General features: G+C 40.4%; 1 protein-coding gene across 1 annotated transcript in view; it reads left to right on the forward strand.

The window, feature by feature from the left end:
• The window catches only part of SLC10A7 (solute carrier family 10 member 7), a 289,125-nt gene that overhangs the window by 85,316 nt on the left and 186,621 nt on the right, over window positions 1–17,188 (forward strand). The window contains exon 5 of the mRNA XM_075543721.1: window positions 5,654–5,692. Coding sequence (XP_075399836.1) covers window positions 5,654–5,692 — 39 coding nt within the window. The remainder of the gene's footprint in view (window positions 1–5,653; window positions 5,693–17,188) is intronic.

The raw sequence follows: 17,188 nt of genomic DNA on the forward strand, positions 1-17,188 counted from the left end.
GATACTGGGAGGGTAGAGGGTGAGTGGGTTGGAAAGGGGGAACCGATTAGAAGGATCTACATGTGACCTCCTCGCTGGGGGATGAACAACAGAGAAGGGAGTGAAGGGAGACGTCGGACAGGGCAAGATATGACAAAATAACAATTTATAAATTATTAAGGGCTCATGAGGGAGGGGGAAGCGGGGAGGGAGGGGAAAAAAAGAGGACCTGATGCCAAGGGCTTAATGCTTTGAGAATGATGAGGGCTATGAATGTACAGATGTGCTTTACACAATTGATGTAAGTATGGACTGTGATAAGAGTTGTATGAGCCCCTAATAAAACATTTAAGAAAAAGAAAAATAGCAAAAGGGAACATAGAGAACAAAATATAACTAACCAATAACACAATAAAAACCAACCAAGAAACCAAGCAAACTGACCTCTATTCAACTTCATTGAACAAAGTTAACCACAGTTCGGAAGTATTTTGTGATTCTTTTAAGGGGGTTGGGGTGAGTGCTTTTTGTTTTTAATTTTTTTAACACTTCTCATGTGTAGCTGTATTTACTCAATAGGGACCATGCTTACTTTGAAACTTGCTTTCTTTAACTTACAATCATTTAGTGTGCTTCCATGTCACCATATGTAGATTAACTACTTTTTAATGGCTGCAGAATGTTCCTTAGTAATGATAGAGTAAAAATCCGTCCTGCACCAATGAAGTAACACATTCTAAAACACCAGTTATGCTAAACATATGTACCTAATAACATAATAAGGAAGGTGTGAGTCACTGTTGTATTCTTTCACCATACTTATTCAGTTTGTATGCTGAGTAAATAATCTGAGAACCTGGCGTATATGAAGAAGAACACGGCATCAAGATGGGAAGAAGGCCTATTAAAAACTTTACATAGACATATGATATAATCTTGTTGGCTGAAAGCACCGTGGACTGGAGAAACTTTCAGTATGGATAGCACATCAATGTAGAGAAAACCAAAATCCTTACAGCCGGGCCAATACACCAATCATGATAAACAGAGAAAATCTTGAAGTTGTCAAGGGTTTCATTTTGCTGGGATCCGTAACCATCGCTCATGGAAGCAGCAATTAAGAAATAAAATGCCCTATTTCACTGGCCCATCTGTGGCAAAAGACTGCTTTATAAGGTGTTAACAGAGATGTTGCTTTGAGGACTAGGGTGTACTGACTCCAGCCAGGGTGATTTCAATAGCCTAATGTGCACGTGAAAGCCGGACAATCAATCAGGAAGGTCAGGGAAATATTGATGCAGGTGAATTGTCATGTTGGAGAATCATCGTGGAGTATCCGAAGAATAACCCAATCTGTCCTGGAAGAAGTACAACCAAACTGCTTCTTTGGAGTGAGAATGGTAAGATTTTGTTTCATGTACTTTGGACATGTTATCAGCAGGAGCCAATCCCTAGAAAAAGTCACCATGCCTAGTAAATTAGACAGCGGAGCAAAAAGAGGAAGACCCGTAAGGCGATGGAGTGACACAACGGCTGCAACACCAGACGCAAATACAGCAACACACAGACCCTGATGAGGTGGAACCAACATGATAGCACCTAACAACATTTCAGTGTCATAACAGGAAGGTTCGTGCCTTGTAAGGGAGATAAAACAAGGCGTTGTGAAGAGAGTCTTGTATTGGGCAGGAGATGGAACTAATGAATTCTAAATCTCTTGTCATTATCTGTGCTTGGTGGATGTCGGTTGTCAGATTCACCCTTGGATCCCGTCAACTACAGAGTCACTTGGTAAGAGACATAGATTTTGGATATGTTTGAGAATGCTGCTCACAAGGAGGCTTCAGAAAGGTCATGGGATTAGAAGATAATGAATTTTTTTCAAGCCCACTCATATTTTAATAATTCAGTTAGCAAACATCTAAGCGCTTCAAATGAGTTTCATGAGATGCCTTTCTTAGACCTTAGACTGTAATGGGGCAGGCAGACATGTAATGAAGCCATTCCAGCACAGTGTGACGCTTGCCATGGTAGGAGCAGGCATGGCGACACTAAGTTTACCTGTCAAGGTTGTTCCAAGGTGTATGTTAGGGGGTGTGATGGAAAACATAGAAGGACAATGTGTGAACCTGGTCACAGGAAGAATGGGAATAGCCTAGAAGGCCATTCCAAGCCAGGGAGCAGAGAGAAACAACACGATGAGCTTAGTGTTTCAGGAATATGAAATTGGGGCTAAGGATTGGGTGGATGGAAATCTGTTCATAACAGGTATTATACATCGCGGTAAGGAACTGAGAATTCATCAGACATACATGTGTATCAATCACACTATCAGTTAAATACTTCAGATATTCATCATTATTCTTTTTAGAAAATTGTTTTATTGGGGACTCATCGCGCTTATCACAATCCATACATACATGCATATGTCAAGCACATTTGTACATATGTTGCCATCATCCTTCTCAAAACATTTTTGCTGCCTTAATACTTATATAAATATACGTACATAGATCTATTTCCCTATCATTATATATAAATATATTTACATATGTACATGGTTGTATTTAGACCTCTATAAATGTCCTTTGCCCCCAAGTTCTTTCCTCTATTTCCTTTTACTTTCTTCTTGTCCCACTATTATGCAGGACTTTCATTCGGGTTTTGGTAATTCCTCTCAGCAACATTGATCTTGATCAAGCCCCACCAGGCATCCTACATCCTCCTCGCCATCGATTTTAGATCACTTGTTGTTCTCTTGTTCCTGGGTTTGTTGGCACCCCCTCTTCTTCCTGCTGCCTCCCCCTCTCCTGTGCCCCCCCGGAACTGTTGGTCCCATTGTTTTCTTCTCCAGATTGTTTATCCTGCCAGTCTTATCTAGAGAGACATACAGAGACAATAATAAACACAAAAACAAGACAAAGCAAAACAAAACAACAAAAGAAAACAAAAACAGCAACAAAAAGGAAAAGCCTGTAAATAGTTCCAAGTCTGTTTGTTGAACTTTATGAGTGTTTTCCAGTCAGTCTGATGGTGCCACACCCTGGCCCCAAAGTCTATTTTTGGAATTCATTGCTTTGCTCCCCACCCCCCTGCTGTTTTGCTGCATGTGCACATTTGGCCCCAGTGTGGTGGGATCAGATCGGGCACAGTTCCCTCACTGTGTCTCCAGTGTTGTCACCATAGCGCTATGGGTCAGTGAGGGATGTTGTGTCTCCTGGTGGGGCTGGCCCTATTGTCTTCTCTGTGCATTGGCTGCTCTGAGCAGGAATATCGTCCTTGGGGCTTGATGGGCCAGGATGTGTTCCACTCTCTCTCCTTCCCTCTTAGTTTGCTCTTGTGTGCTCTGATCAGACACGCCCCTCTCCCTGAGCGGTCGCTACAGTGCTGTTCTCCGTAGTGCATTATTCTGGGGTGGGGGTGGGGGTGTCCATGTAGTCTGGATTGGGGCTGGCCTTGCAGACTTCTCTTATTGGTTCGCTGCTTCATGCTGGTAGGTTGTATTCAAGTCTTGGTGCACAGGGTTGAAGTGTGGCCCCTCTCTCCCTCACCTGTGGAGATAGAAACAATACCCTTCCCCGTTCTTTGGGACTCTGAAAAACAACTATACGTGAGAAAACTATTCATGGGTTAGCTTGATTCTGGTGTACCCAAGAGCCTTGGTTCAGTTGCACATTTCACAGGGTTCTGCTGGGTCCTCAGAGCCTCAGAATAACCGCCAGATCTCCTTGAGAGGGACGACCAAGTGGCAGTGTGGGTCGATGAGTTCGAATCCATCTCTACTGCTAGATAAACCGCGAAGGGTAGTGCTGTGCTGACATGGTTGGCCTGCAGCTGCTCTGGGCACCTTGGGCAGCCCATCACTTGTCATCACTGGTGTTTATGAGATGCAGGAACGCAGCCAATCCACATAGAGCATGGCGCTATGTTCGGGCTAAAAGGAGAGATGGAGCAGGGTGATTTGATCTGATGATTAGTAGTTGGTCTTTATTTCACTTTGACTTCTGAATATTTTTATTTCAAAGCACTCCCTGCTTACTTAAAGAGATGTTAGGCAGAACTGCCCGTTACTGAGTGTAACATTGCTGAAAGGCCCTGGAAAGAAATTTGGAAAAGAGGGATTAAAATGGGGGTGGGGGTGGGGGGGGCGCTCATTTCCTTACTAAGAAGAGAGAGAATCTGTTTTCAGCACAAAACTGAGTCTAGCAGAACAAATTGGGGAGAACGTGTATTTTCGTAGGAAGAAGGCAGTGTACCCTATTGATGTTGCCAAAACCGTTTCTTTATTTTTACTTCCACGCACAAAGCTTTTTTTCCCTGGAATATTCCACAATGGCATTCCAGGAAGGATGCGTTTAATATGGTGCTATAGTTTACAATTGCCATCTGTAATGTTTTATTTAGCTGATTTTTTCCCCCTCTACTGCTCCCTGCACAACACGGAACACCATATGCCATTGTCCCTGTCAAGAAGCAAAGGTTTCCCCGGCCCGTGGCTGTGCCTATGTGCAGCCACAGAGGAGCTGTGGTCCAGTGCCATCTTTTATTGATAGGGCCAGCAAAGGAGGAATCTAATGAAATTATCAAAGCTCTGAATTAATTATGAACTTGAATAGGAGAGCTAAGCCCTCTGGAGCCAAGGATCTCATTACCTATTCACTCTCATTGCACCGTCTTCTGGAGCAGAAGGCGGTTCAGCTATAGCTCAGCCTGGCTTTGGACTTTATTCAAACTTGCCAAACTGACATCCTCTTCCTACAACCACGTAGCTGATAATGTTCATGATTAATTTAATCCTTCTCTGGATCTACGGGACAGGCAAATAAGTTTTCTCTACCCCACCTTTTGTGTTTTTTTTTGGTTATTTTAAAATTTATTCTTTCGCCTCTCTCCTTTTGGTTTTCTTCACGAAATCGGATTGTATACAAATGTTTATTCTTCTGAGGTGATGGGAGACGCTGTCAGGATTCAGGTGTAGCTCTACGGAATATAGTGATTGATTTAAAGTTAAGAGCTGCATCATGTCTACTATGTATTCCCTGGATATTTAGGTAAGCACAGTCAAATATTTCTTCTGTATTTATGAACACCAAATTGAAGTTTTGTTTGCGTATTCCTATTTCAGAATTGGCAGTGTGGCAAATGACTTCCTTAGTCTTACTGTTTAGGTTTCTACTGTGTGGTGTGTAGGAACAACAGACCCCACTATGTGGTTGTACCTCATAGACTTCTGCTCACGGGTAGCCTAGATTTAGGCTGTTTTGCCATCTTCCAGGAATACAACCTTTTTTTGGGGGGGTGGCTGGGGGACTGGGGGAGGTGAGGTAAGTAAATCAACCTCTGACTCTTGGAGTCTGGTAACAAACCAACCAGAAGACTGTGTCTTAGCACCGGTGATGATTCTTTTGGTGACGCCGGGTAGGTTCCGAGTCTCTCATGGCAAGCCTTTTCTGCTTGCTCCTGAGACCCACAATTTATGAATCCCGAAGCTGCAGCACATAGATCTTAGTAAACTACAGGCCCTTGGCAGTTTTTGTAAGCACCAGCTAACTTTGCTTTATGGGGTCAGTGTTTGCAGGTTTTGCATAGAGAGGGAAGGGAGAATGCTTAGTCTGCCTTTTTCTATCCTTCTCACTCTCAGTGATTTTTCCCCTCCCCTCTGTTTTCTCTACAGGCAGCTGCAATATTTAATTCAGCCTTTGGAAGTTTTTTGGTAAGTAAACATGATTTAACCTGTGTGTTTTGACTTGTGTGGTGATGTGGTGTTTGTGAAAGGTGTATGGAAAGCCAGATTTGATGTGTTATTTCATTAAACATGAAAGTTCTTGAATTTTTTCTTCATGGGCCATCATCAGTCTACTGGAGAAAATTATTTATTGGGCGAAGCAAATATTCTCATATAATTTAGAGCCTTGAGCTGAATATTCCATTTCATGGATCTAAGGAATCAATTAAAACACTATGTGTCTCTTATATAGAGGTTATGTCAATATATTGATCATTTAATGAGGTCTTTTAGATTATGATTATTTTGTACCATGGGACCAAGATTTTAAAAAGGAAACATGACCCAGCTGGTCGGAAAGGGGATGCTAATTTACTTGTTGACATGCCATTTATTTTGTACATTCCATTGTCAATGAAGCTACTATCTTGGGTACTTCTGAGAAATCTCTGTGAAAAAAATTTCAAGTATAGAAATGGCTAATGAATAATTTATAAAGGTAGTACTATTGGACGTTTTAAACCATAAATATCATGAAAAGCAATTCAAAAGTGGTTCAAGTTTATATAGAGAACCAAACAAAAGAACAATTATATTTTAGCATTTATAATTATTATGCTTAGTACATAAAAAAAGGTTTTATTTGAAAGGATGGGAAAGGATGCATATTTTCTGTTAACTGAGGGCTTTCCTTTAGACCTTAAAACTTTGCTACATTAATACAACTAAGTTAGAACAGTGTATTTTGGGGTACATGACTCATTAACAAACATATAGTTCAGTGACTGACAACAAATTGAGAATAAAGGCAGTGGGAATAAAAATGGATTCATGAATCTAGGTAAAATATCAATAACATGTGTTTCAAATGTTCTCCTGTCAATTAAACATAGTTTGTTTTCACCACAGTGTCATGAGAGTTCGTTCTACTTAGTGCCATGAAGCTTTAAATGCCAAATAGTGTTATAGAGCTTTTGATGGAGGTGTTTCAGCAAAATATGTGCTCAAGAGTCTGTCCTGTGTTTTCAAAGGAAATAATGTTATATCTCCTTATGCTATATTTACGGTCGGCTTTTAGAAGAAAATAAAATGCACTCTACTTAAAATTGTTTGCTAGATTTACTTACTTTAGAGTGAGTTCTACTTGCCAAGCCATTGTTTCACATGTGCAAGTGTTATTTTCTACACATCGCCTCAGTTGTTGGACAGAGCAATATCTGTAAAATTTATCTTCTTAGTAACCAATTCTCATGTATGGCTTGAAAATTATGTACAGCCACTCTCCTGACTCCCTAAGCTGGTCTCTGACTCTTGAAAATGGCATGACTTAATGAGAAAATAAGGTTGAGGCAATTAGCAGAATAATCAAAGCAAGGCCCACACTGTCCTTTGGTTGGAGGATTAACTCACTTAGTATATTTGGGCTTTGCACTAACTGTGGTATCTTTTCTGCCAGGCCCAATTCTTTGATAAGACCAAGAAGTAGGTGAAACTTATTCTAGGAATATCTTTGTTATCTAGGGTGACAGTTGCAGAAATGCCACAAGTGGGTGGCTTTCCCAAGCAGAAATGTACTTTCTCAGAGTTTAGGAAGCTAGAAATCTGAATTCTGGTTGCTGATTCTACAGGAAGGCTCTCTCTATTTCTCTCTCTGTTCATTCCTTAGGAAGGTGCTTGACATCTGAGTTTTTACTCCCGGTACGTTTTCATGTAACTGGCATCTATCTTTCCCTATCTCTGCCTCCTAGCTTGTTTAATTTTTTTTTTTTTGTATCTGAACAGATACACCCTACACTAAATCTATCTCATTCACATAACAAGGACAGCCCCTTCCTACTTGAGATTATAATGTGCATAGGCAGGTTAGGATTTACAACATATTTTGGGAGTTGTGAATTACAACACAATTCAGACCATAATAAGGGATTTTTTTGCTGTGTTCTTTCATTCTAATAAGATGTAAATTCTTACTTCGTAGTCATCATCTGCTTCTTTTTCTTCTCATTTTCTTACCATAATTCAATTAGTCGGTCAAAAACCCTTCTTCTCCTTCTGCTAAGCAGAGGTGGTTTTGTGGTTGCCGTGGAGGGTGCAAGGAAAGATGGCACAGGGCCTGCCGTCGTGTGGAGACGATTTAGAAAAAAAGACGTTAACTGATATCATTATACAAATCACTACTTGGTATGTGGCTAGGTGCCATTGCCTCAATTCCAACCCAACCAAACCCCAACAGAGCGCAGCACTACCCAGCCCTGCACCATCTTCCCAGTTGTTGCTCCGGTTGACTCCATCGTGGCAGCCGCTGCGTCAGTCCAGCTCCTTGAAGATTTCCCTCTGTTCTCCTGACTCTGCACTTTATCAAGTGTGAGGTTCTTTTCTCCCCTGATAACAAAGCAAGCTCAGATGAAGTCTTGCCTTCCTTGTCTCTAAGGAACATGTGGCTATACTTCTTTAAAAATAGACGTTTCCTTTTCCAGAAGTCCTCGGTCCTCGGATCGTCTTCGCCACCGTTCAGATACCTCCGGTCTTCTGAGGTCCTCCTTATTCGCTGCCAGCTTTCCCGTGCATATGAGGCCATTGGAAATACCATGGCTGGAGACAGCTGCCCTTTAATTCTCAACGTGACATGAAAGATGTGTTTGGAGATTTTCACAATGCCCATTTGATTTCTTGATGGATGCTTCTGTATGAGTTGACTGGGGGTCCACGTAAAATGCAATCTGTGACGACTTCAATCTTTTCTTCATTTCTCATGACGTGGTCTATTGGTTCAGCTGAAAGGATTTTTGTTTCGTTATATTGAGTTTTAATCCATACTCTGGCTGTAGTCTTCGATTTCATCATCAAGTGTTTCTAATCTTCCTCCTTGGTTTCAGTGAGCAAGGTGTCTCATCTGCATGCCGCAAGGTGTTAATAAGCCATCCCCAATCCTGCTGCCCTGCTCCTCTTCCTATAGTCCAGTTTCTTGGATTATTTTCTCAGCATGGAGATTGAATAAGTCTGGTGAAAAGATGCAACTCTGATGCACACCTTTCCTAATTTTAAACAATGGAGCATTCCCTTGTTCTGTCTAACCAACTGAATCTAGACCACGGACAGGCTCTACTTTAGCACGGTGAAGTGCTCGGCGCTTCCATTCGTCTCACTGTCGTCCATAGCTCCCCTGCAGCCCCCCCGAATTCTTTTCCCCAACAGTTTTATTTCCACATAATTTCATACAATTCAATAGTTCAGTCATATCAAGAAGAATTGTACAATCATCACCACCTCAATTTTAGAACATCCCCGCTCCCAAGTTTGAAGCTCCCTTACAATGAGTTGTGTAACGACAGTCAGTTCTAGTGCTCCCTCTCCCCTCCCAACTCCTTGCCCCCAGCCCTCATATCTCCTATAAGCCCTTGTGTCAGTTATTATCACTATGCATCCACTCCTCAAACTGGGAAACCCAACAGAAACAATAAAAAACAAAATAAGGTGTTAAGGATAATAATAATATAAAGATTAAAAATAAAAATAATGAGTAAGAAAGAAAAGACCACATCAATATTTAAAAAGCTGGGGAAGAAATTTTGTCATGGAAGAAGTAAGAGATACATGGACCTAGAATAAATTCAGGTTGGGTCTATAGAGAGATCAACTGACCAATACCAAGTTCAATCCAGCATAATCAAGATTACAATGGTCTCTGCCTGATAATAAGGCTATTGGAGACTCTTGCCTGTGACTAGAGGGGATTTGCCAGTGGTTTAGTCTGGCTAGATAATCTACAGTTGGGTTTTGGGCTCCTACTGCCCTCAATAGCTTTCTACAAATTGGGTGTTTATAATTTTAGCCCTGATACTTTTTCCCTTTGTCATATTTGAATTTTGTAATTGTAATCTTTGGATCACACAATCTGGTCTGCTTTTTTTCATGAGGAAGTAGTTGACTCTTCGCTTAGATGGCTGCTTGTTTGAATACAAGCCTTGAAGACCACAGGCCCTATTCCAGTTGATAGCCGGGCAACATCTGGTTTTTTCACCACACTTTGCTGTAGTGCCCTAATCTTCAGTGATCATTTCATGAAGGTTAGGACCATGTTATCAGAACTCTTCTTGAATTGAGGCCAGAATTATGTAGGAGTCCAGACCCCATCTGCTTTTCCATGGGGTTTGCATGTCTCAGGTTTACTTTGGTGGTCGTAATTTAACAAAATCAAAACCCTATAAGACCAACATCACCAATAGTAGCCATACGTCAACCAGCAACCAAACAGAACACACACATACAAACAAAAAAAGAAAGAAAGAAGAAGGAGAAAGCAAGCTACAAGCAGGAACCAAAAATCTATATAAACAAAGAAGTGCAGAATTGTTAATCAGCCCCCTGGGGTATAAGTTGATTGCACTATTATCATCAGTTTTCCCAGTGACCCCACACTCCACTGCTTGTGTGAAGAGCCTGTGTGAGTACACTTCCACCATGAGCCACACCCATGGGTGTTGCCCTACAGTGTCCATAGTGTTTTATCATCTCCATAGTCAATAAAACACAGGCAAACCTCTCTCATGCACTTTCTGCTTTCAGCCTAGATCCCGCTGCTAGCAGCAATGATAGCCCTCATTCCGAGTCCTCTTCTGAATCCAGTTTGCATATCTGACTGCCCTCGGGCTTACTGTAGTGGCTGGTCTTGAATTGCCTTAAAAAAATGTTCACATGCATGTGCTAGTCATGATAATGTTCCATCATTTCCCCATTCTTTGGCTCACCTTTCTTCGGAATGGACATAAATGTGGATCTCTTCTAGTCAATTGGCTAGTTGTCTTTCAAATTTTTGGCATAGATGAATGAATATTTGCTTCATCAGCTTGTTGAAATGTTTCCATTGGTATCCCATTCATTCTTTGGAACTTTTGCTGTTGCTGCTGATTCCTTGAGTGCTGCTTGGACTTTTCCCTTCCTTATCATTGGTTCTTGATCAGAGCCTACTTCTTGAAATGGTTGCATGTGAACCAGTTCGTTTTGGTACAGACTCGCGTATTCTTACTATCTTCTTTTGCGCTTCATGCATAGTTCAATATCTTGCCTATGGAATATTTCAACCTATGGCCTGATTTATTTTCTTCATTTCTTTCAGCTGGAGCGATGCTTGATGTGTTCTTCCTTTGTGGCTTTCTAACTCCAGGTTTTTGTACATTTTGTTAGAGTGCCTTTCTCTGTTTTCTTGAGCATCCCTTTGAAAATTCCTGTTCAGCTCTTTTTACTGATATCAGTCTTTAGGTGTCCCACCTCATTTTTGAGGACTTCCAGTTTTCTTAGCTTCCCGCTTTGTGCGCTCCGTGTTCTGATTATTAACGGACTTTTGTAGATGTTTCTTCTTATTGTGAGTCATGTCCCATCAGCCAATGAAGCTCCTGACAGCTTTACTCCATCCATGCCATTAAGATTGACTCTACTTTGAGGAGGCTGATCTGCCCCAGGTATATTCTGAGCACCTTCCAACCAGAGCAGCTCCTCTTCTGGCCCTCTAGAGAGCAAGATTCTGCTGCCATCCACAAGGTTGTCCGTTGCTAACCCTTCTTCAATGGACAGTTCATTCTTCTTCCCTGTCTGTTCTTAGTCTGGACGTTCTGCTCAGCCATGGGTGAGCGACCCTGATCACAGAAATACACTGGCGAACACAGTACAATCAACTGGCAGATGAATGTTGTGGGTAGATTTTAGATCTAGCTTTATGTCATCACTTTTATTCTGAGTGACTTTGGACATCGATGAAGAGTTTTTTCTGCCTGTGTGCTATGAGCTCTACAATGCCTTTGACAATTGATTTCTGGTTATAAATGACCATTCTTTTAGGGTTTACAGAATAGAATCTTACAAAGGATATTTTTGACTTCAGATTATCTTAAAGCTTTGTGTGAAAAGCTTTGATTAAAAGACTTTTTGGAGAAAGAACTCTGTGGGCATTCTTGTTGAGTTTTAGGCATTTGGGTATACCAAATAGAAGACTGTACATATTTATAGCTAGTTTAATAATGTCCCAGGTCTAATTAAAACATTGTTTTAAAGAACTAATTGTTACAGAGAACCTTTTTTTTTAAATGTAGCTAGGCTGGTAATAACTTATGATAGATGAATTTAATTTACATACATTTCAGACCCAGAGAATATTTAAAAATCATGCCACGGAGGGATGTTTTAAGTTAAGAAGTTAATGTCATTATCTTCTTCTTATTTAAATTGTTCAGTTTATAATAATTGTAGAGCATGGTAAATGATTTCCCTCTTGATGAGGTTTTAATAAAATTTGATAGCCAGCCACCATGAATAAGCAAAATGTTATATATATAATAACATATTTCTATGTTAAGCAGTGGGTTTCTAAGTTCTGCCATTTGAGGGTTGATTTTTTTTCATTGACCCTCAACTTTACCAGGCACGATGCCTGTGTTTGGTGATTTGTCCAGAGAAGCAAAGCTTGACAAAGAACCTTAACTATCACAAGGCCTTCCTCCAGCTGCTTGTCCCTCCTGATACTGTACCCAAAGTATGTCAGAGAAGTCTCACCATCCTTCTTGCTAAGGGGCATTTTGTTATATGGGGTACCCCCAAAACCCAGAATTGTGATGAGAGGAGCAGAGCTTTCCTAGTATGCATTCCTGCCCCTCCCCCCCCATATGATTATCCAGCAAATCGCTCTGAATTAGCACAACCAGTAGTGTCCTCTGAGAAGGTTGTCTCTGGTCACAGTGAATTTTTCCTAAAAAAGTGTCACTTGAACCTCACTTTTTATGATGGCCACTTTAAGAAAACAGTGTGTGGCTGTGAAATTTTGTTTCCTGCTCTGGAAAAATGCCACAGAAACTGTTGTGATATTGAATATAGCTTAAAAGGACAGCGCTATGGGAAAAACTCAAGTGTATGAGTGGTATTCTCATTTCAAAAAAGGTGAAATGTCAGTTGATGACAAACCTCTTTCTGGATGTCCATCAACTTCCCAATGGATAAAAATGTCGTCTTGTAGTACATTAGGAGTTTTTTTTTTTTCTACCAGGTCAGACTTTCTATTTAGAGGTTCTGAAAAGATTGCATAATGGTGTGTGACAAAAATGGCCTGATTTGTGCCACACGGGAGGCTTGTTTTGCCACCAGGACAATGCACCTGCTCACGCAGCCATCTCAGTGCACCAGTTTTTGGCCAAAAAACAGCATGTCTCTCTTGCCCCATGCACCTTACTCACTGGACCTTGCTCTGTGTGAATTCTTTTTATTTCCGAGAATGAAGAGGGACATGAAATGACAGCAATTTGATGACGTAGAAGAGGTGGGAAAGAAAGGGAGGTGCTGTTAGCCATCTAAACCTATGAGTTTGAAAAATGTTTCCAAGAATGGAATCACAGATTTGACAAATGTATTCTGTGTAATGGAGAATACTTTGAAGGTAATAAGGGTTTTGTCTTTTTTTAAAATTAAATGCATAGCTTTCAAAAAAAAATTCCAGGTTTTTTTGTACCCCTCATATTTCTTCCAGGGCAGATCTGTACATTCTTCTGGAAGTAGTCCATGATATTTAATATTTTCCAATATCATAATTCATTTTTCTACTATCTTCCTGATTCATTGTCCTCCTTTCACAAGCATATGAGGCTACTGAAAATACTGTCTTGCTTCAGGTATACTATAGACCTCTAAATAAGATATTTGCTTTAAGTCGTCTCTTGCGACAGATTTGCTCAATGAAATATGTTGTTAGATTTATTGACTGTTTCCCTGGGTGTTCATTGTGAATCCAAGTAAAATTAAACCCTTGACAACATCAATATTTTCTCCTAAATTACTTCAATATAAATTTCTACAATAGGAAAATGTTTGTAGTTATTGTTAGGTGCTTTGTTTTGGTTCCAACTCATAATGACATGTACAACAACATAAAACCATCTCTTCCTGAATCAGCCTCACAGTCGTTTGAGCCCATTGTTGCTCCCACTGTGTTGGTCCCACTGTGTTGCTCCCACTGTGTTGGTCCATATTGTTGCTCCCACTGTGTTGCTCCCACTGTGTTGGCCCTTCCCTTTTTTTGCTGACCCACTACTTAAACACAATGCCCTCCAGGGATTAGTCCCTCCTGAAAGCATGTCCAAAATACGTGAGGAAAAGTCTCGCCATCCCAGCGCCTTAGGAGCATTCCAGCCGTACTATTTCCAGGACAGAGTTAGTTTTCTTCTGGAAGTCTAATGTACTTTGTAGTTCAAGTACATGATGCATCGTCCTCTTTATACACTGTCCAGCTTTCCCACGCCTATTAGGTGATTAAAAACTATGAAGTTTACATATTGACCAATTTTTCCAAAACTAAAAATTTAAAATCATTCCTTTAATATTAAAATATTCAACTGTATTGATGAGAAAAAATATAAACTAAATTTAGATTTGATCATTTGTTAGATGGTTTGGTTTGGGAGCTAATTTCAACGCTTTCACATCTCTTAAGTATTGTAGGTTTAAGTTTAAAAGGTAAAAGTTGAACTAAACTTTCTCAAAAAAAAAAAATTCTCAGCCTGTTTTATATCTTATCAAAGAGAGTGATAAAGTTGATCATGCCAAATTGAGCTTCTAACAACCGGGGGAAACAACCTGACAGCAGTTCACAGCGATACAATATAAGAATTCCAGAAACTTAAGATAAAATAATTATTTACAAACTATTAAGAGGGGAGGGGGGAGCAGGGAGGAAGGCGGAGGGAAAAAAAGGAAACAGCTGATTCCAGGAACCCAAGTGGAAGGCGAATTTTGAGAATGACGAGGGCAACGAAAGTATAAGGCTGCTTTACTCAACTGATGTATGTATAGATTGTGATAAGAGTTGTATGAACCCCAATAAAAATATTTATTAAAAAAAAAGAATTCTGGAAACTGCAAGAGTGGTAGCATGGCTGTGACCTCTTTGTGAATTCCCAACACAAATGAAAGATCTTTGAGCCACTGCTTACTTCTTAAGTCTCCTTACGTAAAATGTCAAGAAATAGATTGCTTTTAGAAGTCTTCTCTTTTAAAGTAGCCTTGGCAGCTAGAACTTTTCTAAGAGGGAGACATTCGGCTCTTTCCATGCAAGGCCAAGCCTTCCAGGCAGTCCCTTGCCCTGAGGTGAAGAATTGCCCAGCGGGTAGTTTTCCTTCAGTTTCTACTGTCTACATGATGAATCGACACCATGGTTGCAACCATCAACTCAAACTTGGGAACAATTGTAGGCATGGTTAGGACTGGGCTGTGTTTTGTTCTGTTGTGCATAGGGTCACTATGGGTCAGAACTGACTTTATGGCACCTAACAACAACAACAAATTATAAATATACATATATGTATATACATACACACATATATGTTTTGGTGTGTATCTACACAAGATAGGCAGGATGGGCAATCTTATAGAGACAGAAACTGGTCCGACAGTTCCTGGGGGGCATGGGAGGAAGAGGTTGGGGAGGTGAGCGGGAGCCAACAATGATGGGTACAGGGGAATAGTAAGTATTCTAAAATTGATGGCAAGGAGGGTGTAGTTTTTCTGGTCCTGTTTGATCAATTGAGTTGTATCTGAGAGGAATTACTGAGAGGTGAACAATGGGTTAACATGATAGTGGGGCAGGAGAAAAAAAGAAAAAAAGGAAAGAAGAAAAAAACATGTATTTGGAAATATAGAAGCAAATGAAACAAGGAAGCAGATGGACTTTGAGCCTCTACCTAGAGATCCCCTCAGTACAAGAGCAATTTGTTCTAATAATGTGGCATCGTATGATACTGACCTTCCTGACACAATTGCTGAAGACAAAATGGGTGCATAAACAAATGTGGTGAAGAAAGCTGATGGTGCCCAGCTTTTAAAAGATAAAGCATCTGAAATATTAACACTGCAAGGTTAAGTGTGTCACCAGACAGGACTGTAACTCTTGTTTGGGGTTCCTCTCACCTAAATCTGGGGTATGGATTTTTAATTTAGTGGATGTTGAAAGGTAGGCAGTGCTGTTGTTTTTTCCCATACTAAAGATCATGCTGATTTTTCCCCCCCTTTACTTTGTTTTAACCTTAGGTAACTCACATTACTTACACGGGATCTTGGTTCTCTCCTGACAGTCATGACTTGTTTATTAACCAGGTTTTTATTTTCATTAAGCACAAATGCCAAAAAGGATGAACCAACAGACAAATTTTTTTAAGCCAAATTTACGGCTTAAATATAAACACTATATATAGGGTGCTAATTTTAGATGGTCTTTTTGTTGTGAAGAACACAAAATTTAAAATGTCCAATGCTCAGTTGTGCAGACGTTTTACGAACCATAAGAGGCTGCTTTCGTCTTGTACCCCAGCTCCCACGTTGTGCCTTGCGCTCTATTTGATCCGTTTCTATGGGCCAAAAGCTTGGTTGCTGGACAGAGAGGACGTCCCCTGGGAAAGGCCACTGGCTCAATTCCCAGCATGGCACAAAAATAGGGAAATGAGCATAACACTAGCACACATCCCATTAAGTGTGAGGAACTTTCTAGATCTGAAGTAAACATACAAACGCAACTATGTGAAGGAACAAGTAGCAACGAAAGACTGAAGAGGAGACAGGAATCACTTTTTTCCAGCGCAGTGTTTCCCATGTTTCTGGCCCCCTTTGGGGATGTTGCCACGTCAGCATCCTATTTGAGTCATTAAGTTCATTGAGGCTCATGAGCAAAAGCGGAATGAAATGAAATCCAACGAGAACAAGGTAGCATTAATGTCTCTCTAAAACCTGCTGCCTACACAAGTCCAGTCCCTGCTTTCTTTCTGATAAAAAGAGACAGGATTAGCCCAACGATCAGACTGAGAACTCTAGTGCCCTGTAAGAAGAAGGACCAAAAAACAATTTTGAAAACAAAATATGCTTTATCATTCATTCTCTGTCCATGTGTCATTGAAGTCTACTTTTCATGTCTCACATTTCAAGAAGCACGGCTTGCTAACATCACAGCTAAATCACTTCATCAAAAAGAGGGGGCTCTGGCTCCCTGAACATGTGCCTGCTCTTTGCTTTAGAATATTTCTTTTGTAGCATCATCCAGAAAAGCAGAGTACATGAGAGCCGGAATGTCCACCTATAGAGTTCTTAGGATGCTCTGATGCTCAAGGGGGAAAATGCTCTGGTAGCTTTATTTGGATTTGTGTAGGAAAAAAACCCTCTTATCTGATGTATAGTCATTGAGATGTTTAAAAATGGCTATTGTTACTTAATAAAACTGTATGGAATCCCTACTCACTCCATTTTAACAGCGCAATACTCAATGCTGTCTGGCAGGACTCGTGGAGAAACTAAATGCATTAGTCACAGCGACCATTTTTCTTGCAAATTTGTGACATAGATTTAATTATAGGAATGACCAGCAACTCACAAATCTAATTTTGGTAGAGGCTGAGGCAACTTTTGTTTTTAAATTTTAATAATGATGGATTTTTTTTAAGCAATGATTTCATTACTATTTAA

Source organism: Tenrec ecaudatus, chromosome 3, assembly GCF_050624435.1.
Source record: "Tenrec ecaudatus isolate mTenEca1 chromosome 3, mTenEca1.hap1, whole genome shotgun sequence".
Taxonomy (NCBI): domain Eukaryota; kingdom Metazoa; phylum Chordata; class Mammalia; order Afrosoricida; family Tenrecidae; genus Tenrec; species Tenrec ecaudatus.